The following is a 23,072-nucleotide window of genomic DNA, read 5'->3' on the forward strand; positions in this document are numbered from 1 at the left end:
TGAAATGGGTCTCGAAACCCCTCACTCTATATTGTTATATAATGAGACAGGTTATGTCCTAATGCTGAAGCCTGAGCTCTTAACCATTAACAGAAATTACATATTATGTGTATTCTTCGTACCGTGAGCGCTTGGTGTGAATATCCGGCTCCGTTACCATGTAATTTACTTATTCAATGGTAGTAGTATACACATTAATTTCCGTGAAAGATGGTGGCACGATATTTCAAATATCAGTGTGAAATTATAATTACGAAGGAAATGAAATTCCCGAGGGAAGTAGAATTCTCCGATGTTGTTGTGCAGGCTGAACGCCGAGTTGGAAATTATTATAATGTAAATTGAAAAAGAAATGAGAAAGTAAGTGAGTACATATCCTGGAAGGTTTTCAATAGCTCTTTTTCCCTCTCTTGTAATCAATAAAGACCCTAGGCCCTAGGGCTATCTCGTGTGATTAAGAGAGGGACAACCCTGATTTGAATTTCATTGATTTTGATTTAAAGTTTTTAATTAAATTTCAAAACCTCCATTTCTTGTGTTTTATTTATGCTGACCAATTCGGCTATCATTATAGCCGCACCCACATATTAGCACATTAACATATTAGTCAAAATCTAGATGTCATCCAGTATAAAAATGGTCATGTCAATCACGCACGTAGCCGCCCACTGCAAAGCTTGTCTTTTTCTTCGCACTGGCTAGATAAAGATGAAAATATAATAGCATAATTTGTGTACACCTCACAGGCGACCTGCGATGATTGACGTGACTATTATATATTATATATCATATATTATATATTATATATTATATATATATATATATATTATAATTATATTATAATTGTATATTATATATTATATAATATTGGGGCGTTTAAAAGTTGTTTACAGTGAGGAATAGTGAGGTGTGCGTATGTATGGTACTTTAAGAACGAACGTGGAAATCTGGAAAATCTCAGAGACAAATAAAAATCTAACAGAAATCTTCCTTTCGTCACTGAATTGATACGCGACTTTTAGTATTTTGTTCATCTACCGCAAAATATATTGGATTGAAAGAAAATAAAATCGTCAACTCTAAATATAACATTTAAAGGACTAGTCAGGTTGCCCTTAAACATTGAAATTCCGGTTGTTTATTAAAAAATCACTACTTAATTTAACTTAATGGCATAATAGGGAGATTTCTTAAAAAATGATTAGCCCTGTACTTATCAGCTATTACGTTCAGTTCTAAGCAAGCTTGATCGATAAGCACATTCATAAAACATGAATAGAACATTAAACGATTCATTCCTCATTGTGGTTCACACATTTTATTATTTATACTGAACTAGTTCTAGTAGATACACATCGGTGGTGTGCAACGATGAACTGAGTCGATTATTACACAGGAAGCGAATGCGCGTACATACCTGATAATGATGGATTATTCCTGAACAACATTGGCAATCTACAACGTGTTGGCTCCTTCTACAGCTACTATCGTCGCCGTCCATATATTTCACACTCTCTGTGCCCGACGCTTCCAGTTGTAACGTTTTTTTCTTTCCATTTAACATTTACGATATTTAAGATTCATCTCTACGCCATCTGTATATTTTCTCTGTAAATTCGCTGTAGTTACATTTACCGGTATAAGTTCGTAGTTCATTGTTCTATTAGTAGAGGTCTCTGAGTAACTTTCTGCCTCTCAATACTATTGGCCCATTTCGTTCTCTTGATCTCTGTCGTCTGCGTACAAGCAGAACCTGACGTGAAGATTCATTATCTCTTGCTCTTTCGTTGTTCGTTTTTGACTTGTAAAAGAATACGCGCCATTTTTTTTCTTGACAATCTTGTCTGCTTTTTTGAAGGGATTTATTTGTTGGGAAGTTGCTTTCTTTAGTATTTACTTCGCTTCATAGAATACGCTTATTACTTACGACCCCTTTTGGGGTAAGTGTTTTAAACTAACGCAGTAATCAATTAACATTGTATAAGGGGTTTTATTTTCTATTTTGTTGTTTTCTTTGCCTACATTTGTTTCTACGTTGAATATTACGATATTACTATCTACATATTCATATCCTTTGATAAATACCTATATCGGATCTGAACGACATTGCATTTTATTACTGGCTAACGCAGATACCACCCGCATACGTGCGCATACGCGATGCTGTCCAAAATCTTTTCAGCTTGAAAGGTTCCACCCTGTATATAGGTACAACTGACAACGATGCACACATTTTTGAGAGTTGACAACCACGCAATTTTTAGGAGGGGAAAGCGATTTGCGCCATCTGAAGATCACGAACGTGGGTTACGTTTGGCATCTTGTCTTGAATGGTGGACGTGATCGCGTCGCTCCATAAATGTTTGTTGTTATTGTGTGATATTTAATGCAGGTAGTAATTTTTGCATTTCTTTATATCGTATTTGTGTTTTGTATGCCGCATTTTATATTTTTTGTGTGTTTCAATCTTTGTTTTTGAAATTTACTTGGTTTAACCGCAATGCAGAATGACATGTTTAATACCGTTATCTTCTTGTTTGTAATTGTTTACGTTTTTGGTGTAATGCTTGCTGAATTTATGTTTATTGATGTTAATTACCTACTTGGTCTTGTCCCCGAAGTTACTTTCATATAAGTTTTGATCATTTTATTTTAATATGTGGAAATTACCGAGTTGTTTGATGTATGTACTGACTTGTTGTTTGTAACTAACAATTTTCTCCGTGAATGAAGCAGTCACGGGGATGGTAAAAACTGTAACCATTTGAAGTACGACACCTGATTCCGTGATTGTCTTCGACATTCAATTGTAAGCTGGAAACCCCGAAACCAGGGGCGAGTTACCTATCTTGCCGGAGCGGGATTACGCTAATCAAAGCTCTTCACTTTAGAATCTATGTGTGATAAACGAGTTACAATTCGTAAATTCTACATATCTTGTTTTTTTGTTAATTTTGCCTACAAGGCCATGTAATTTTCCATCTTGCTTTTAACAAAAGGACTTTATTGCACCCAAGATGAGTCACATCCTGTGTATTTCAGCCTTTCTTAGAATCTTGGTACCTGCTTACCTGACCCATAATTCCCAAAACTTGTTTTTAACCTACCTCTTGAATGTTATCTGCTACTTTTTGTGATGTTATAGTTTTATGTTACGCATTCACATCATTACAAATAATTAATTTTACAACACAATTTGATATTAATTTGATGGCTGTTTTTTTTATTGGTAATTTCTTTTTTTTTTCCAGCCGATACCTATCTATTTTGATTCGGTGAACTACAATTTTCAAAGTTTATTTTTGCTATGTAATTTATTTTGGACTTAAATTTCCGAGCTTTCACAATCATAATAATTGCGATCATTATTAAACAACCTTTTCACAATTCGGGTGGCCGGGTTGACTTTATTTCCCTGTTCTTGTAGTGTGAAGTTAGCGTAGAACTTGGGGGTTAAGTACACTACAAGCTGTTCCTCTTATGTCTAAGAATATGTGTACCAAATTTGGTTCCAGTGATTTCGGCTGGTTAGCCGGGAATGCGAGACAGACCGACAAACCGACAGACCGGCCGACATCATTGAGGTTTGATTTGGATTCCTGGGGCTCTAAAACGTGTATTCCCGTAAAAATGTGGGAGGGGAGGGGGGTTTATTTTTTTACCCCAAATCAATTATACCTCTCATACTAACGTGCGGATGGTAAAAGGCAAAGGAAAGATTATTTATCAAAAGTGTAAAATGAATCAGAATGCAGATCGAGTTCCTACAGAATACATTTAAAACCAAAGAAATTCCATGTTCCCCTAGGACAAAAGAACCGAGTCTAGGAAAATTCCGAATCACTGTTCACAGAGGGTAAGTAGATAGAGAGGAAAATCTGGAGCAAGAGAGGTAACTGTGAAAAATGCTAAGCACATCGCAACTAAAATATTAACAATCCGAGGAAATAACTCTTGAGCTTGAATAATATCGACGATAATTTAGTGCAACATTGATAAACTAAAGAATGGTCATTTCTCCACTTCTTTCCCATGAGTGAAAGATAACATTCCGAAGTCTCTTACATGAAGTACATACATGAAATACATTGTTAATTACACGGACCTTCTGCAGTACAGAAGGTATCTGAAGGTCTTAGATACGGTAACCTTAGACTAAAGTTGTATTTCGAGATGAATGCCACTCATACATTCCAAAAAGGTAGATTCCCACACAAAAATTGAACATTAACAATCTCAAAAAAATCAAAATAAGAATAGCATTTGAAATGAAACAAGCAAATAACCAAAAAATTAAAAGAATTGCTTTACCTTAACAAGTAGTTGAAGGCAAATAGAATTTACAATAAAGCGCACAACTACAACTAAGTACATTACTTTTTGTTATACAGGGTGGTGACTTGCGTAACGCATCATAGGGATTTCAATGTAAAATTCATAACAAGTGATTATTGGCTCCCCAAATTATTTTAAAGCAAACATATTAAGGTTTTTTGTAGAAAAATTTATAATAAACACGTTTATTTTTGTGTCTATATTCTTTCATTCCCAGCATAAACAAGGCCTTGGAAGTAATTCATAATTACAGTCCACTTACAATTAAATTCTTTGTTATCGAAGTCCCCTTGTACGGTACATATATACAGAATTTCACATGTTTTAGAAATAAAAAACTGAAGGAGTGTTACGAGAGAGTAAGTATGGTTGATACTGCGCATTTACAGGTATATTGAATTCTTACTGAAAATTAAAAGTAGAAGTCAATGTAGAAGTCAATGATTGGCACTTTACTTCACTAAGCTATTATAATAAGTATATAGATTATAGGTAGGTACCAAATTTAAATTGTGTACATTCTGTAGTTTAAAATATCACATAAATTGACCAAATGGTCTTTCATGCAACTAACAAATTCTATAACATTAGAAACTGTGTGCCGAAAAATCACTCTAAATTACAGTTTGTGCTAAATTACATCCAGCATGCTTGTTACGTACAGTCATTGAAAAAAAATTGGTACTTAAATATCTCACTCATTTATGCTCTTGTATTTTTGAACCAGTTGGCAACTTCTCACTTAAAACAAAAGTAACTAACATACAGTAAAAGAGGGGTCATTAACTTTGCCAGTGATGGTACTTACAGATCAAGTGCAACAAATGATATGTTAACAAACAAGTATCTAATACTTCTAATACTTACATAACTATCTAAAATCACAAAAATAGGTATATCATTTCCTGTACAAAATCACCCCTATACAATCATAAAATGCTACCAGAAACTGGATGGCGTAAACAGCTAAAACTAAATCTCTTAAATACTAACAATAAAATTTTCCTTAACACGTAATTGGTATGAAAAAAAAATTGGATACCTTTTCTAATGTATAAAAATACAATGCTCCGCATATTAAAAGAATTTGTCACATTGAATAAACATTTCATTATTACTAGACTCAAATCTGCATAGAATTAATATCATTTTCATATTTAAGTACTAAAATGGACCCTTTCATACACTGAATTCCAAAACCAACAACTTACATTCAATACCAAAAAAAAAGTTATTAGTTCACATTGGAAACGTTATGACCATTTAACGGTTAATTTAGATTATCTAAAATGTTTTAACATCCTACATTTAGATTAATTAAATTAAGATTAGACACTTTCTTTTGGCCAGTTTCGGCACGCAATCGGCGCGCAATCATTTAACCTCATGAAATAATTTGGCATATTTTTATGAGCGAATGAAGGCACTTCATATACCTATATCTTCGAAAATTATTAAAACCGAGGGATAAATTGAGAGCTTATTACTTGATGCAGGATATTCGCATTTCGACGATGTTTTGGATTGCTGACCCATCTACTTCGGAGATGATCTGAAAATTAAACGCAGAGAATCATATGAGATGAGTGTATCGTACAATAAGAAATACGAGGTACCTACGATTCAAGCTGAGATACAAGATAAGATTCATACCGTAAAAAGCTGAAATCGATTAACTATACTGCTATTAAATTTTAAATTTACATTACTGAAATCATTTAGGTTTGGTGGTGAGAGGTTCCACCCTGTATATACAACTTACGACGATACATACATTTTTGAGAGTTGGCAACCATGCAATTTCTAGATGGGAAAAAGCTATCATCTAAAAAGCACGGACGGAGGTTACGTTAGGCATCTTGTCTTGAATGGCGGTCGTGAACGCATCGCTCCATAAATGTTTATTGTTATTTTGTGTTATTTAATGCAGGTAGTAATTTTTGCATTTCTTTATATCGTATTTGTTTTTGTATGCCACATTTTATATTTGTTGTGTGTTTGAATCTTTGTTTTTGAAATTTACTTGGTTTAACCACAATGCAGAATGACATTTTTAATACCGTTATCCTTGTGTTTGTAATGGTTTACGTTTTTGGTGTAAGTAATGCTTGCTTAATTTATGTTTATTAATGTTGATTACTTGGTATTGTCCCTGAAGTAACATTCATATAAGTTTTGATCATTTTATTTTAATTTGTGGAAATTACCGATTCGTTTGATGTATGTACTGACTTGTTGTTTGTAACTAACAATGAAGCAGTCACGGGGTGGTTAAAACTGTAACCATTTGAAATACGACACCTACCTAATTCCGTGATTGTCTTCAACATTCAACTGTAAGCTGGAAACCCCGAAACCAGGGGCTTATACTGCCGGAGCGGGATTACGCTAATCAAAGCTCTTCAGTTTAGAATCTATGTACGATAAACGAGGTACAATTCGTAAATTCCACATATCTTGTTCTTTTGTTAAATTTGCCTACAAGGCCATGTAATTTTCCATCTTGCTTTTAACAAAAGGACTTTATTGCACCAAAAATGAGTCACATCTTGTGTATTTCATCCTTTCTTAGAATCTCTCCCAAAACTTGTTTTTAACCTATATGTTACCTCTTGAAGTCTACATGCTACCGTTTATGTGATGTTGATGTGATAAATTTATGTTACGCATTCACATCATTACAAACAATTAATTTGACGGCTGGTTTTTTTAATTGGTAAATTATTTTTTTCCCAGCCAATTTCTATTTTTATTCCGTGAACTACCATTTTCGAAGTTTATTTTGCAATGTAATTTATGTTGCCTTAAATTTCCGAGCTTTTACAATCATAATAATCACGATAATTATTAAACAAACTTTTCACAATTTCAGTGTTGCGTTCCTTCCCTACTATGCTTCAGGTCATAGCGTTGGTTACATGTACGACGCTATTATGTGCGACGCACAATTTGCATCCACACATTGAAATTTTTTGTAGGCATCTACAAAACTTCTATCGTCGACAGAGATTCTGCATTATTCCGCATTTTTATACATACACATTCACGTTTTTGTATGTACATTTTTGAATGGACGTACATAAACGCGTACAAAATCGTCCGTCTATAGGGCCCTTTACGTACTTAAACTGAATATTCCTTTGCGTTTCCCTAAACAATCGTTTATATTGTTGTGTGTACGACTTTGGGGTAATCTATAGTTGAATTTTGCATTAGAATATCGATTCAAATTGTATATTCAATTTTAGAGAAAATTTTCATTCACGATTCGAAACTTACATTGAATTGTTTATATTGTAACTTATAACGTTTGCATCACCAATAAAGTAGACGATGTATCACCTGCATTTGACAGTATTTATTGATTTGAAGATATAATTCAGGTAACATATCAATTTAGATTTTTATGGGACATTTAAAGTTGGGGCTTTATGTGAGCACAACTTTCCCAAATTTTATTATCATAAATTTGCCCAAATTAAGTTTTTGGTATAGATCAATAACACATTATTTACTATATCGAACTACATATAGGTGCCCGTATTTATATAGGCAAAGCAAAAAACTTTTACACAACGAGTTGTAAGCTAAGGAGCAAACATCAAGCCAACGAGTCAGTAAGAAAAATCAACATCTTTGGTGCAACCAACGTGAGGGTATCAATTTCAAACCTATACATTGTGAAACTTCACACCCACATATTGACACAAGAAATGTTACCTCACAAATCAGCACAATGAGCGTGTCAAACTTCAAATGTGGTCATATCTCTATTTTAGAATTAACTGACCTTGGCATTAATACATCCCCATTTGTAAAAAAAACCATAGAAACAAAAATCAAAATTATGAATATTGGCTACATCTACTTACAGTTTAAGGAATCGCCTGGCACTCGGTCTAGATTTCAGGCTACTGACGTTCTTGACCAAATGAAATAAAGCGTACATTTCTCTTATTGACAGATCAGCCGGTCCATACAAAAAGTCAGCGCCCTGGTCGATAATCTCGTGCTGTAGAATTTTCTTTAAGTTATCGCAAGGTAGTATCATTGAAGTAGCGTCGTGTATCTCAATATTTTCCCTTTCTCTCAAAATGCCCGTAATCAGGACGTCGTCGATCCAAAAATAATCAAACTTCTGCACCTCGCGATATAAGACGAAGATGACGTCGGGCGAATACATGATGACCCATCCGGGACAGTACGCCGGATAGTACTCGTTCTGATACTCGTTGAACGAAACCCTCCACTTGGAACGGAACGATCGCTTGACGGGCGAATGTGCCCGTTTCGAGCACGAAAGCAATCTTTCGGCGCCGTACGGCGACAAATCTACAGTTAGAAAATTCACTATCCTAGGCATGTTAACGAATACGTCGTCGTCAGTCTTAAGAATGTATTTGGCGTTCGGGCAATGGTAAATTGCAAATTTGAGCGACATGACGTGCTTGTACGTCACGTTTCTGTAGACGTCCAGGAACGTCCCTTGCACGATATCCCGATGGTTCCTGTTTTCCTCCGCAATTTTCTTTTGGAGCCTAGATTCCCGCGCGAGCCCCAACATGAAAAAGATCGAAGCATTTTGCAATTTACTTCCCCATGTCTCCCTAATACTTTTGCGGCGATGGTAATTATTGGGAGCGCTGTGAACTAGAATGAGCAACAGAGGCCACGTCTTGCATTTGTTCAGGATCGCGAAGTCGAATGTTGTCAGATTCATTAAGGTGTTGTAATCCAACTGGGGCAGCTGGTACATCGGATGTTTGTATGACGAATTTGCGGTGTGGAGTGTGAAACTAAGAGGTGAGTATCGTGTTGATGTATTGTAATCGTAAGCAGAACGGATCGTAATGGAATGGCTGGTGTAAATATGCCAAATTGATATCGAAGTTAATAGCAGTAGTATTAAAGCGCAGTTTGACCAGAATCGTCTTTCCAGCATGTTTATTATTTGGTGACTTCATAAGTTGAATGGTGGGGGTATAACCTGAAACATAAAATAATGAATTTAGAGCCAATAGAAAGCTTGGAGTGCGTTATAAATGAGCGGAAGAAGAAAGGTTCTCAGTTATTTTGCTAGTAAGATAATTGGTAAGACAATAACTTCAGGAACGTCTAAATGTTCCAATACAAATAAGTTTGTAGGAACGAAAAGGTCGGTGTCAAGATCAGCTTCATCAAATTTATTTTGTTATACGACTTGCGGGTAAGCCAAAACGTCATTACTTTCATTGTGTTGCAGCAATACTTGCACGATCGGTACAGGAGAGCAGCGCTTTGTCGCTACCGTCACGCGATATTTTTAACTTGCCATAGAGAATCGTGTTTTCCTGCAGTATTGCGTTTGATAGCAATCAAACGGAAACTAATTACGTGCAATATTAATTTTTCCGAATTAAGTTTCACTCACAACACCCTTGAAAAAAAGTTTCATACCGCTTCCATCCAAAGATTTACATTTAAGCCTCTCCGTTTCGACCCAAAACTTCAAGCTTAAATCTTCCGTTACTGGTTCTAATTACGCTTATAAGGCACTAAGCTGTAACGGTTAATTTTCTTCATTACAACGCAGGCAATATTTACTCGTTGAATGATCCTTGTCACAGTCTTGGAATTTTAAACACGCAATTTTTGTGGCGATACGATTAGTCGTTATCGATGGTCAACATTCATTTTTCTCTTTCGATTGCAAGCTGTAACAGGCACCTTAGCTAAGGCGTAAATGAAAGCGCATGGAATTTTAATTGCCGCCACCCATATATTATTAATTTTTAGCGAGGATTCCACATTATTGTCTGAACGGATTCGCCCTACAGTAAAGACGACACCATTCTCCTACGACGATTGTTGCACATTCATCTATAACTAGCCCTCTTATTTAAAGAGGTATGTACATTTTAAGGTTACCAACAAAGAGGATTACCTTTGATTTTCTTTTAGGGTTTACTTTCCAGTTTCAATTTCAAGCTAAGCTCAAATCTAGTTTTAGTTTATGGTCCCAATTTAAGGACTAGTTCCAATTCAATTTTAAGTATAATTCCGGATACGGATTACATACGCGTGTGGGTAACCTTGGAGTAAATTCCCCATCGGTGCGCGCGTGCCCTTTTAATAGAATTTCCTCAACCAAGAAACAATAACTTCCGTAACCTTTTAACGTATTAATCCATAACTATTTTTGTCCCTTCCGGATTAGATGTAATCTATCTATTTATTATCTTGAGATCTCTCTCACATTCTTGTGAAGCGGTTGGCCGATTAATTATCGTACTTTTTGATAGAAGCGAGGCCCTTCAGGCATGGTTCAGTTCATTGCATTCCGAACTCTGCGACTTGGAAGTTTTCTTTTGTTTGCAAGTTTATGGATCCGGGAACTGAGCTCACTTCTCTGGATGAAATCTAAGTTACAGTAAGGTAAGCGCTGCCTTTTTATGTTTTGCTTGTATTTGGCCTATACGTGCGATTTTTGTTCGTAACATCGCGCAATTTCTTTATGGAAACTTGCTTTAAGATCAAATAACCAATTTAATCGATCATTCTTGATTAGAGCTTTGTTAAACTTGTATATTTCAATTGTAAAGTCAAGTTATTAAGATTTTTGTGTCTAACGTAATGTAACAGTATTTCTGTTCAGGTTATTTAAAGTTCCTTTTTTACGTAATTAAACGGTAAGTCTAAATATAATCATGACCCCCACGGGCGATCAGTCTATATAAACGAAAGTGGATTGTGCGCGTAAAGCAGAAATGAGGCCACGGGGTAAACACTACGAAAATATAAATACGAAAATTTCCAGTACCAAGTAAGCAGTTGCCCGCCGTCGTTTCACGGAGCAACCTCTATGTCAGTCGCGCCCGCAAATCATAAGCGCGTTTTCTTGTAATATTGATTAGTGAATTGAGGCGACTTTTTTAAGAAAATCGAGAGAAAGAACCGAGCGAAAACATCTCCATCCACCCACTACATCGAAGGCGAAGACGATCCTTCACGGCACTCCGGAAAAAAGTAGGAGGATTGCGAGATTTCCGAAGAACAGTTCCATTTTGTGTTCTACGCGCGGTCCGTGCACAGTCTACTTGAAGGGTGCAGAAAAAGTCGTGTTAATACCTGCCTGCCTGTAATTGGCCGAACCGAAACTCGAATAGCTGCTTGCAGTGGGCGGTCCTGAGTTCATTGGATTTCAACATCGATCGGAGCGAGACCAAGACTGCATTCCGAATCCTAGTGCATATTAACAATAGAAGTTCAAGGTATTTATAAACCAGTAAACATTATCACGTTGTAGTTTATCATTTTTGTTTTTCACCCCGTCGAAGACAACATGTGTTTACCATTTCAAACACCTGCAGTCCAGTTTTTTCCTAGAAATGCGTGAAATGCAGGGAATGGGCCGTTTTCGGGTGATTTTTTGGGGTGTTTTAGGGATCAAGTTACAGCGTCGCTTGGGGAGGTTAATAAATACGATGTAGAGAATGTGTTCATGGTCTTTTCTTGTAACCGGCTTAAGTGTAAAGTACGGCTGATCTTGAAATAAGTATTTTGTTCATCATTCAATCATTGCTGTGTGCTTTTGCTTTTTATATCAGTGAGGTATTTGCTTTATTCAATTCATCTCTGAATGTGTCTAACCGTTGAGTGAAAAGTTTTATTTTTCACTCAACGGTCTAACTTAAATGCAGTTCGTAACCCTTTACTTATGTCCCTACTTACTGGATTGAATCACTTGTACCTCTAATGTGTAACATTTGTTGGTATTGGCAATTATGTTCCATTGTCGGTAGGGCCGTGTCCATGGTGTACATATTTGCATGCGTTCTGATATTTGTGTATTGTGCTTTTTACTCACTCTCGATTATTTCATTGCATTTCATTATATTTGTTTATTTGGGCTGTGACTAATCCAGAGGGAAGTGTGCTTGTTTAGAGGGGATCGAGTTATTCAAGTTTATACGGACCTTAGTGAACCAACCCCTAACATTTTCACTCTCCCGAAACCCAACAACTCTATCCCACGTCTACAGGCACCCCACTGGGCCTGGGCAATCCTACCGCCCGGCGAGATACATTTAATATCTCTTAGTTTTGTCTGATGTATGTGTTGTAATACCTGAGGAATGGCTCGATTCCATTTTGGTTACTCATAGCGTGTATGTAGTATTTACCCTGGTTTCGAGAGCGCTCAAAAGTGCTGTACATTAGATGTTGGCTGTAGGCTTTGTTCATTATAGGACTACTCCGAATTAGGTTTTCCTGCAGTTTTCCTAATTCGTAAGGTAAATGCCGGAGTGGTATAGAATAACTTAAGACCTTCTGCAGGGGCGCCGCTAAAAAGCATTATGCGGGTCACTCTGTAATCTAACTTGGTATTAGCTTCAATTTAATCTTAATCAGCCATTGCTTTTGGTGTTCCTTACCCATAAAACGCCCTCGGTGCCTGCTGAGAACCCAGTTATTACACAACGTAGGTGTCCTACATGACGATCAGCGAGAATATTCAAATAGGCAGCCATGTTAGTTTGACGTTCCCGCTACTACAGATATGGTCAAATATTCCTGCGTGACTTGAAGACCGCCAAGATAATAGGAGGCTAAGATCATTACAGGTTCCCCGTGTGAGAAAAATTCAATCTTTAATGGTTAATTCGTTTGCTTAATTCCCGTCCTACCAATTAAATAAGAGCCAATGCAATAAATCATTCCCACATACGACCATCATATTATACTAACTCCCGACATCTAGTCTCCCGAGATCCGGAATCCATTAATAAAATAATAAGCTACAGAAATTAAAGGACGCAGATAAGACGAGCCACCGGCACCAAATCCTTTATTAGGAAATCGGCCTTCAAAGTTTTGACGCCCTACAGAATTTCTATAATATGCAATGCCTACTTGTTTTACACTTCGAAATCTCAACATTTCTAATTTCACAACGAATTTTCGAAAAAAATTTAGAGCTACCGTTACAATACGTTTCAATTTTACACACAGAACAGATGATCTCAACAAATACTCAAAACCGTTTCTAAGGTAGAACTAAGATTGCATAACCTCCGTCAAAATCTTGATCCACAACTACCCAGCTAAATAAATTTAAATAACAAACCACTACTTGAAATACATCATTGAGAATTCTCTAAAAAGTGATAAACTATTGACACACTCAGTACAATTATTATTTATAGCATTTATAGCAGGATAGACAATTGATGATGATGATTGAATTTTTATATAACGAGGTTACGAGTTTTAGGTTCACTCTGTAGGCAACGTTCGGGTGTTTTCTGTCCCTGTTTTCAGTCCAACAGTTCTTAGCTGAGAAAGTGCAATGTAAAGAACGATCACATTATTTGGCGGGAGTTCCTAAATTTTTTTCGATGTCGTATGGGAGCAATTGGTCCCTGAATACAGACCAGACTGTTTAAATGCGCGTGAAAACATGAGGCGCCGGGAAGTCGTGGGGAATGACGAATGACGCAGTTAGATAAAAAGGACCATTTTTACACGGGTCACATCCGTCGATATTAAACTTGCTGGGCAGCATGCTTTTTGCCAATTTTGAGAATTTGGTAAACGTGAAGAAGTTACATGTGTTAAAAAATCTCATTGGCCAGAAAAAATGAGTCTTATTGGTTGTTCCTACGTCCAAGAATGGGTGTGACTAAAAAAGTAAAGTAGTGAAATTTAGGTTGCCACCAAATCTCAAGGTTTGTCCTCAAATTATAGGATTCAGGCTTGTATCGTAATTGCACTTCGAGCTTTAACGGCTCCAACCTGAAGACTGCTTCAGATTTTAGGCCCCTTTACAGTGTGCTTTAAGGGATTTGGTGCTTCGGATTCCAAGATTAAGCTTCAAATCTAAATCTTTAGAGAATATATTTTTGGAATCCGATGTATGAGATGTAACGGTACATTCCGTTGGGGTCTTTAAAAAATGTTCAAACTTCTATATAGATACCCGCAGGGTACTCCGAAGCGTTGTTTCCGTTAATATAAGTTCAAGGTTTCTGGCAATTCGGGTTTCTGGAGATAGATATCATTGGCCAAAAGGAATGAATACTATTGGTTGAACAGATTCAAACGACCGGTGGGTTAAAAAGTTTTAAGTCAATCACCCAAAATCTGCGCGGAGTGGCAGAATAGTTGCATGGTATCGTAATAATAACGTAAGGCAATCATCCCATAAACTACCGGGAGTGATTTTGGATCGTGAAGGTATTAGTGCCGCGAGCGCGGGTGATCATCAGAAACTCGAATTTGCCAATACCTCGGACTGACATTCGCGCGCAAATACATAGTCAGGGCCGTAATCAGAAACTTTTTGCCCAAAACAAATATTGGAATGCAGGTTTGAGCGAACACGTGCAACTATGCCAGAGACACCTAATATAATCTAGTTTATAGCATATACCTTGAAAATTCTCAATGATTCCAGTTATAATTCTAGGTATAAGTTACTCATGTACTTCAAAGTAACAACATTTTTCCGCTAATATAGTTAACATAGTTCATGTAAACCTTAACCCTCATTAACCCCTTTAACTAAATACCTGTTAAAGTAGGTCGAAAAGACGAGAAGAGAAAGTACTTACGTTTTCAAGAAAGTGATAAACAAACTTCACAAGTTTTGATGACGATGAACCATTTTGCACTTACTGGAAGATTGACTGCGGCGAAGTGTGACTGCAAACTAACAAACTAACACGCGTGCGATAAAACGTCGCGACGCCACAAGATGCTGCAGATAATGCACAGCTGAAACTTCGAACACGCCACCTCCATTCAAACGATTATCGACGTCTTTCCCATAAATTATTAATCGACGATCAGAGAGGACAACATTACCATTTAGTCATTAAACACCGAAGGTTTTTGTAAATGGGTTAATTTCGAATAGATATTACTCCAACCCTTGTCGCTGGAAGGTTAATTTTAGTATTACCATGTCGATTTTCTCGACGTGCACGCTTGTGTTGCGCCGTTTAGAGTTTCATCGCAAGCTGAAAACTGGGAAACCTCCCGATGTGTTAATTGCACGGAGTTAACAATAGTAAATTATGCAATACCCAATAACGAACATAAATACTGAGACCAATTGAAAATGGCGTGTGTACGTCGAGCTCTTCATTAAAAATGAATGCAAATTAAAAATGAAACACGCACATGTTCATTTCTTAAACTATTGTCAATAATCGAATCTATTTGTTATGAATTTCTAAAGCTGTTACGGACAACGAAGTCCTAATATGTTCACCGAAAAAAACGTAGCTAACATAAGACAGTTACAGATATAGGTAAGTTCGTCGAATGTTACATCTATGCACGATAGTCAGTATTCCAATTAAGCTAATTTTGTGTAATTTGTGACAGATTTTTCTGATTCACGCCCATTCTATACTTGCACCATCTCCACCAATAAAACCCATTTTTTGTAACCAATCGGATTTCTTGACACATAACTCAACTTCGCGTCGCCCAATTTTCCGCCAAAGTCAGAAGCCAGCTTGATAACCACGACGACAAAATAAACAAAATCTTCCTGTAATCTGAACTAAACACGCCAATGCCACGACGCATGCATTTAAACAATCAAGACCGTAGTCAGGAGTCACTCGCCCACTACTTTCTAACTCCTGTTAGTATTCGGCTATCTACAGACGCGTTAACTTGAACGTTATTACCAGCCTCTCACCATACATTTTAAGCTTTTATTTTTGAGTGGGTAGGGTTTCAGCCAAGGCTGGCTGGTCTACCAATCCAACCCACTACACATTTAGAAATATCCACGCCCGACTTAAACTCAACTGCCCCACACGGACCGCGAAGAAAATTCAAGATGGTGGAAAGAGAAGCCGGGTTCTACTCTCATATATTTTACTTTTTGTACAACACATTTACATTTAAGTTTCCAAAACTGTTGACAATCTTCCATTGACGTATCTTTCCCATAAAATAGAATGTCATCTGTAGAGCTCTCAACTCCTTCTATGTTACCGAAAATGTCTCCTATCACTCTCTACACCAATTCTAATGTCAAGAATTATTGAACAATCCGCACCCCTATCAAATGATGCACTCTTGAAAACAGCAATCTGCACTGCTTGATTCTTTTTACCTACAACAGTGTGATGTCGCCGTCATTATCAGTTCAATTTTCATTACCTTCGTTACTTAAACGTGCATTTACATTTATTTTTATATGCTGCTTCCGGGAAACGATTTTCTTGATTTCTTTAGTTCGAAGTAGTATTCTGCAAACATTTCACTATCCCTTTGATTCCGTTGAAAAAATTGGAAGCCTCACATGTTTGGAAGGGGCGAATGTTTCATTCATTCGGTTATGCTTTCAGTGTGACTCCACATTATAAGTTTGTTACGTTCACTTTGAGCAAACGTAACAAAGTTGCCTCTAGATAAGCACACGGTAAGCTCAGGCAAAGTAGAGGTGAGTCGAGGTGAATAATGGGGTTCTCGTGCACTAGCTAAAACAAAGCAACACGGCAATAGCCAAAACAAAGCAACAGACAACAAAAAATAACAGTAATCCGGATAACAATAAAAAACCAGAGAGAGTGAATAGCACGGCACATCCTTATTGCGATAGTAATGTCTAGTGTTTGACACTAATCAGGTAACTCGAATACGAAAACTGTAATGAACACTCAATAAGAATCAATAATTCAATTTACGCTAACAAAACAAAACCAAAATGTTGATCGACAACGAATCGTCCATACAAATTGAATTCAAAAAAACTACTCTACAATGCACAAATAACTAAATTTTGTAACGCAGCACCCGGTTTTCAGCAGATTTAGTGACCACTCTGTGGTATAAAGAGCCGCTGCGCTACGAAAGTATCGTGCCGAAAGTATTTGTGTTGGGTCTAGGAGTTGAAGATCGAAGCTAAAAGTAATTGATTTAATTTCTAGAGTTGCGGTTCAGCCGCCCCTACCGTAATTAACGCTGCAATTAATCCGCCCTCCGGTTGCAACCGTTATCGCCTAGCTATTTAAGTAGGTTTTGTTGCGTACGAAAGCTCTTGTCATTTCGAAGAAGAGGGAAAATTAATATTTTAGAATTTCAGCCATGATAAGAAATTATTGGCAGGTTTTGTTTCCTACGGTAAATTAAAACGATCATTGGAAATGCAAGGCCATGCAGGTTTACGCCGTTTGTAACAGTTTTAAAATAATCATTTCTGTCCATATTTCAATTTCCACCTTTATATTTTCTAAATTTTCTCGAGTCATTTAATGCGACCAATTTCTAGTTACTTTTGCATTTCTGTGTTTGCCTCTCCGATTTAACTTGTCTTCTTGTACATATCTATGAACAGTTTATTTGACCCACATATGTAAGTGGAAATTTTTACGTGTAATTAGTATGCTTGATCTTTAGGACTGGTTAACTATCAAGTACGAATTGCTCTAGAGAAGTAATCACTTGTAAGGTAAAGAGATCGTTACTACGATTAACTTCAACACCTTAAGCTACCGATTATAGTACATCATTTCAATTTTAATTTCTAGTAATTATGCTTATCGTTGCTTAGCGGTACGAGGTGTCACATAACTTCAGGGGTTGTTGGTGGGTTAATTTTTGTGTTAATAGTTCATGGGAAGATTTAATTTTTTTGTATTTTGCATACTCTTTGGTTAATAAACAATAATTTTTTTGTGGGTCAATTGTTGACTCTTTTTATACTAGCTACCTTTCCTAATTTCGGTGGCTGCAGTTAAAATTGTTAGCGGAATTAGGTGGCGCCTGAAAGACTTGAATCGAAGTACCAGTAAGTATTAGTGGCGGAGATTTACTTGAAACCTTTTATAATAATTTGTGGTCAAAGTTTTTAATTCACTTACCTACTACCCTGAGTAAGAACATATCTCTCTACGCTGTTAACTATTTGGCCAACGGAGCTAGCTGGCCGATCAGCGGCGTGTGTTGATTTCAAATGGCACATGGTATTTTATAGTGCCCTGCATTCTAAGCTTGCGCGTTATACTTTTTCAGCCTGATAGCGCCGACATCGCCGGTTAATCCCAACATTCCAATTAACAATAGATGCTAATTGAACTACCAATTAACAAATTAAGAAGGAGGTCAGTAATAACGTATCACGTATTAGCTAATATCGTAGTAGAATGAAGGAAAAATAAATCAGAAGAGAAACTTAGGGGAGAACGATGAGAAAAGACAACACTCTAAACACACTTACGTGTTATCAGTAATCAGTAAATATAAATCTGCTAACCGTATTCAATGGAATAACCACAACACATCATAAACAGAAAAACTCCAAAGGACTTTGGTAATACCCACTACAAAGGGCCCTTTCTCAGGTAGACATAAGTCAAGGAAAAGTAATGATGTAATTTTAAAAAAATTCGCATGCAACCACTATGAAGGCAGAATCTTCTCTGGAGGAACAAACAGCAAGTCATGAGGTCAAAGGTACACTGGGATGACTTCTAGCGGCACTCTGTTTTCGAGATATTCACCATTGGCGATGTCTCGCATAGAAGTTTCAATCGACTTTTATACGTGCCGTCTCCGACACTCCGCTCTGTAGATATGAGGAATTATAATCGATCACGATAAGGGGTCAAGGAGGTGGACTGTGGTTAGTAGAAATGAATTTCTTCCGTTCAGTACCATGAAGTCACAGTCCCCCCGCCCCCCACTACCCCTTTGATAAGGGGTAAGGGAGAAGGGCTGTAGTTGGTAGAAAACTGTTCCTTTCGTTGATGCTTTTAATTAGAATACCATAGAAAATAATTCTACAATTCTAACACCACCACCTCCCTCACCCATCTCAAAAAAGAGTCGCGAAGGAAAGGAAATTACATGTAAATAACATTTGTTTAAAGGCAGTGTTTTGACGGCTTGCCAACATTAAGGTGTCATGATATCATACCAACTATGTCCAATGTCCTCAATTTCCTAGAGATAAAAATGTAACGTAGGTACGTACATGCAGTGCCAGATTTACAGCTAAGCCCACAAGGCCCGGGCCTAGGGGCCCCAGTGTGTAACGGACCTTGATATAAATAAACCAGCAAACGGCTGGGCTTGTCTCATCAAAACAGTCGCCAATATTATCCAATCCTACAGGTTTAAAGCGAAACGAGTGAAACGACGATATTATTTGAGCCTACTGTGATGCGAGCTCATTTATTGTCGATGAATGAAGTTAGAGTTTTCTTTTTTGAATCTATACAAATACTTGTTGGAAAAAGGCTTTTTGGACATTTATCCAAACGTAGGAATTGCGCTCCGAATGCTGTTGTGCACACCCGCGTCAAACTGCTCAGCAGAACGGTCGTTTTCCGCGCTAAAAAGAATAAAGACTTTTTTAAGATCTAATATAGAAAAACATAGATTAAATTAAATTCACTCTCTGTAATGTACATAGAGTCGGAAATAATGCAGTCTATTGACTATGACGACGTCATCCGCTCTTTCGCAGAGAAGAAAGTTCGCCGTATGATTGTATAGATTTTAAGGACCTAGCTATGATGATTATTAGAGTAATTAAATTCTTTTTTAAAATATACATTTTGTACTGTGCCTTTAATTCCCTGAATTTCTAAAATGACTGCGGGATAAGGGCCAGGGGGCCCCCAAATTTCAAGTGCCTAGGGGTCCTGGGTCTTTAAGTCCCGGCACTGGGTACATGTTGATAAAGTAACCACAACCATCGAAAAAAATACGAAAACAACATCGATGACCACATATATGAATCAGAAACACATTTCACATTTCCTGGAACGTAACGACTGCAAAAATATTCACAACAATCAACTACACAGGCTAGAAGTGTATGTAAATCGCGAACTTTGCACGAGACTTACGAAAGAACTCTCGTAATTAAAAAATTCTACTTACCTGGAGTTTCCATATACGCATGCGTCAAATTCGAAACACGCCGCAAATCGCAACAGTTTCCGTTTGAGATTCAGAACTCGAGAAGAATAAAATTAAACAAGCCACATCTACTAGAATAGAAACGCGAATTGTATGACTAAGTCAACGGCCCCTTCATGTGCAAACGGGCGGCGTGTTTAATTTAGAGGACATTTAGATTATTAGAGCAACCGATGATAAATTAACAAATAAACTCACCACGCCGTAGGAAAGCTGTATGCACCACAACAAAACGCAAAACCGTTGCACTTTCGTTGCAACCTGCATTTTACACCCAACGACAAACTTAAAGGGCAGAAATAAAATGGGCGTATGCCGGTCTCCGGCTGTGGCACGCGAAGCACGCCCCAGCCAGACAACTCGCTCGCAATCGCACTCGCACTCCATCCAAACTTAAGGGATGCTGAAGTATTGATTGCATCATTCGAGATGCTTTTCACATCCGAAATTTGCGTATTATTCAATGTATTATTGTAATATACCTACACTTATAATTAAAAAATAAATTGTATTTACCTCGGTATTTACCTATGTGTAAGGGGTGAAAATAACACCCAAACATCTATTTGGGGATTACCTAAACATTTGTAATAATACTGTCTCTCTTTCTCCAATAACATAGGTATAGGATAGGAATCGCGACGACGCGACGCGACGCTTTAAATACGAAAACCCTTTAAAATTATCTTTTGGCAGTGTAATTTTATTAAAAGACAGAGTTGAAACTTGATGTGACTGTTCGGCCAAAATTGTGAAATGAACTGAACGAGAATGGTCCTCTTACACTTTATCTGAATTTGGTTTGCACGTTTAATGGTTCAATTTAGATAAATGTGCTACCACAGTGGCGTGTAATGCGATTATATCTGTTTTTAGCGCATTTTTGCAAAAAATTTTTTTTTGTAAAAAGTAGCTTTTAATCTCACTTTGGCTGGCTGGCTGGCTGACAGTAAATGCGCGCCCGTAGAAAAACGCTTGTAAAAAGACAAGGAGTGTACATGTAACTATCGGGGCCATGTAATTAAGAACGTTAGGGATGGGGCTACAAGATTTGGAGTCGACGACATCTGGACGCCATCCCCGAGCGTATTATACTAACCTGGAGATTTTTCAGTTTTTATCTATCTTCTTCTACAGTTTTTCTCCGATTGTTTTCAAATTGGTGTCGTCGGAAAGATCTTGTCAACGCGCACAACTCCTGCGTGGCGGAATTTTGTTTTTTTTCCTAGGGGCGAAATAAACCACCTTTTGCGCGGCGCGCTTCGAGGGGTAGTCGACTTTGGGCGCCCAAAAGTTTCTTACAGCGCGAATCGCGGTCTCTCTTTCTCGTGTCACTAATAGAAGGTTGAGCTATGTGAAGTACCCAAAAGTTGAATACGATTTTATGCCGGGATTTTAGCGAAATCTACCAAAATGTGAATTACGAATGAACGGGACGTCGAAACTGTGTATCGACAAAGGGAATGTGGTAACCCCCGACGAGATCTTACTGATGGTGGAGTCGAAACTTCAAATCCGAATTGTTACGGGTGATCAGAAGTGGGTGTCGACAAAGGGAATATGGTAACCCCCAAAGGATTTTACTGATGGTGGAGTCAAAACTTCAAACGCGAATTGCAAGTGCACGGTAAGTGAGAAAATGGTACCGACAAAGTGAACGTGGTAGCTTTCGGCAAGATCTTATTGATGGTGGAGTCAATATTGGCTAATAAAACACTGATCTGCCACACAAAAATGCGCTGAAGTCCCTTCGATCTCACACGAGGACTTTGATCATTTTTTATAGATGTTTGAATGTTATTTTATTTATGTACCTAAACCTAAACTGCGGTCCAAGGTTTTTGGGTGACTGATTTCATTCTCCATATTGTGCCTGTTTTACAGTCTAATATGAAGAATGAAATCAGTAGAGTCAACCAAAAACATTTAGATCGAGCTATACCAATCAGTATTTACGGTGTTTTCCTGCATGTGTTTTAGGCAGTTACCTAGTTGAACCCATTTAATTATATGGTTCCGTTCCACTCTTCCCAGAAAATGAAAAATTGTATTTTTAGGAAAAAATGTGACACTAAACCGCCATGTGTTATACGTCGTTGAGTAGACGTAATCTCACAATGTCAAAATTCTAAATGGCGTCCATAAGAAAAAAATTATCAAAGTCCTCGTTTGAGATCGAAGGGACTTCAGCGCATTTTTGTGTGGCAGATCAGTATTCTATTAGCCACTTTCGACTCAACCATCAACAACAGATCTTGTCGAAGGCTACTACATTCACTAACCGCTTCCCACTTTCCTCGTGCACCCGCAATTCGCTTTTAAAGATTTGACTCCACCATCAGTAAGATCGTGTCGGGGGCTACCACATTTCCTTTGACGGTACCCCCTTCCGACGTCCCGTTCACCCGCAATTCGCGATTGAAGATTTGACTCCACCTTCAGTGAGATCGTGTCGCGGGCTACCACATTCCCTTTTACGGTACCCACTTCCGACGTCCCGTTCACCCGCAATTCGCGTTTGAAGATTTGACTCCACCATCAGGAAAATCGTGTCGGGGGCTACCACATTTCCTTTGACGGTACCCCCTTCCGACGTCCCGTTCACCCGCAATTCGCGTTTGAAGATTTGACTCCACCATCAGGAATATCGTGTCGGGGGCTACCACATTCCCTTTGACGGTACCTCCTTCCGACGTCCCGTTCACCAGCAATTCGCGTTTGAAGATTTGACTCCACCATCAGTGAGATCGTGTCGCGGGCTACCACATTCTCTTTTACGGTACCCACTTCCGACGTCCCGTTCACTC

General features: G+C 37.7%; 1 protein-coding gene across 3 annotated transcripts; it reads right to left on the reverse strand.

Annotated features, from left to right (window-relative positions):
* Positions 1-4,564: 4,564 nt before the first annotated feature.
* LOC116178507 (beta-1,3-galactosyltransferase 5-like) lies at positions 4,565-20,612 on the reverse strand. 3 transcript variants are annotated; one of them, XM_031498017.1, is made up of 3 exons: positions 20,227-20,340; positions 8,208-9,322; positions 4,565-5,887 (listed from the first exon to the last, which is right to left on the reverse strand). In XM_031498017.1, exons 2-3 carry the CDS (start codon positions 9,275-9,277, stop codon positions 5,872-5,874), a joined length of 1,086 nt encoding a protein of 361 aa, XP_031353877.1. In that variant the 5' UTR covers positions 9,278-9,322; positions 20,227-20,340; the 3' UTR covers positions 4,565-5,871. The 3 variants fall into 3 exon arrangements, with proteins under 3 accessions (XP_031353877.1, XP_031353878.1, XP_031353876.1); XM_031498018.1 differs by lacking the exon at positions 20,227-20,340 and adding an exon at positions 14,928-15,028; XM_031498016.1 differs by lacking the exon at positions 20,227-20,340 and adding an exon at positions 20,464-20,612 and having other exon boundaries at positions 4,566-5,887.
* Between the last annotated feature and the right edge of the window lie 2,460 nt (positions 20,613-23,072).

This window comes from Photinus pyralis, unplaced genomic scaffold (assembly GCF_008802855.1).
Source record: "Photinus pyralis isolate 1611_PpyrPB1 unplaced genomic scaffold, Ppyr1.3 Ppyr1.4_LG8, whole genome shotgun sequence".
In the NCBI taxonomy this organism is placed as follows: Eukaryota; Metazoa; Arthropoda; class Insecta; order Coleoptera; family Lampyridae; genus Photinus; species Photinus pyralis.

Bases quoted from the DNA above. Each gene is read 5' to 3' on its own strand.
- LOC116178507 (XM_031498017.1), bottom strand. From the start codon at position 9,277: ATGCTGGAAAGACGATTCTGGTCAAACTGCGCTTTAATACTACTGCTA.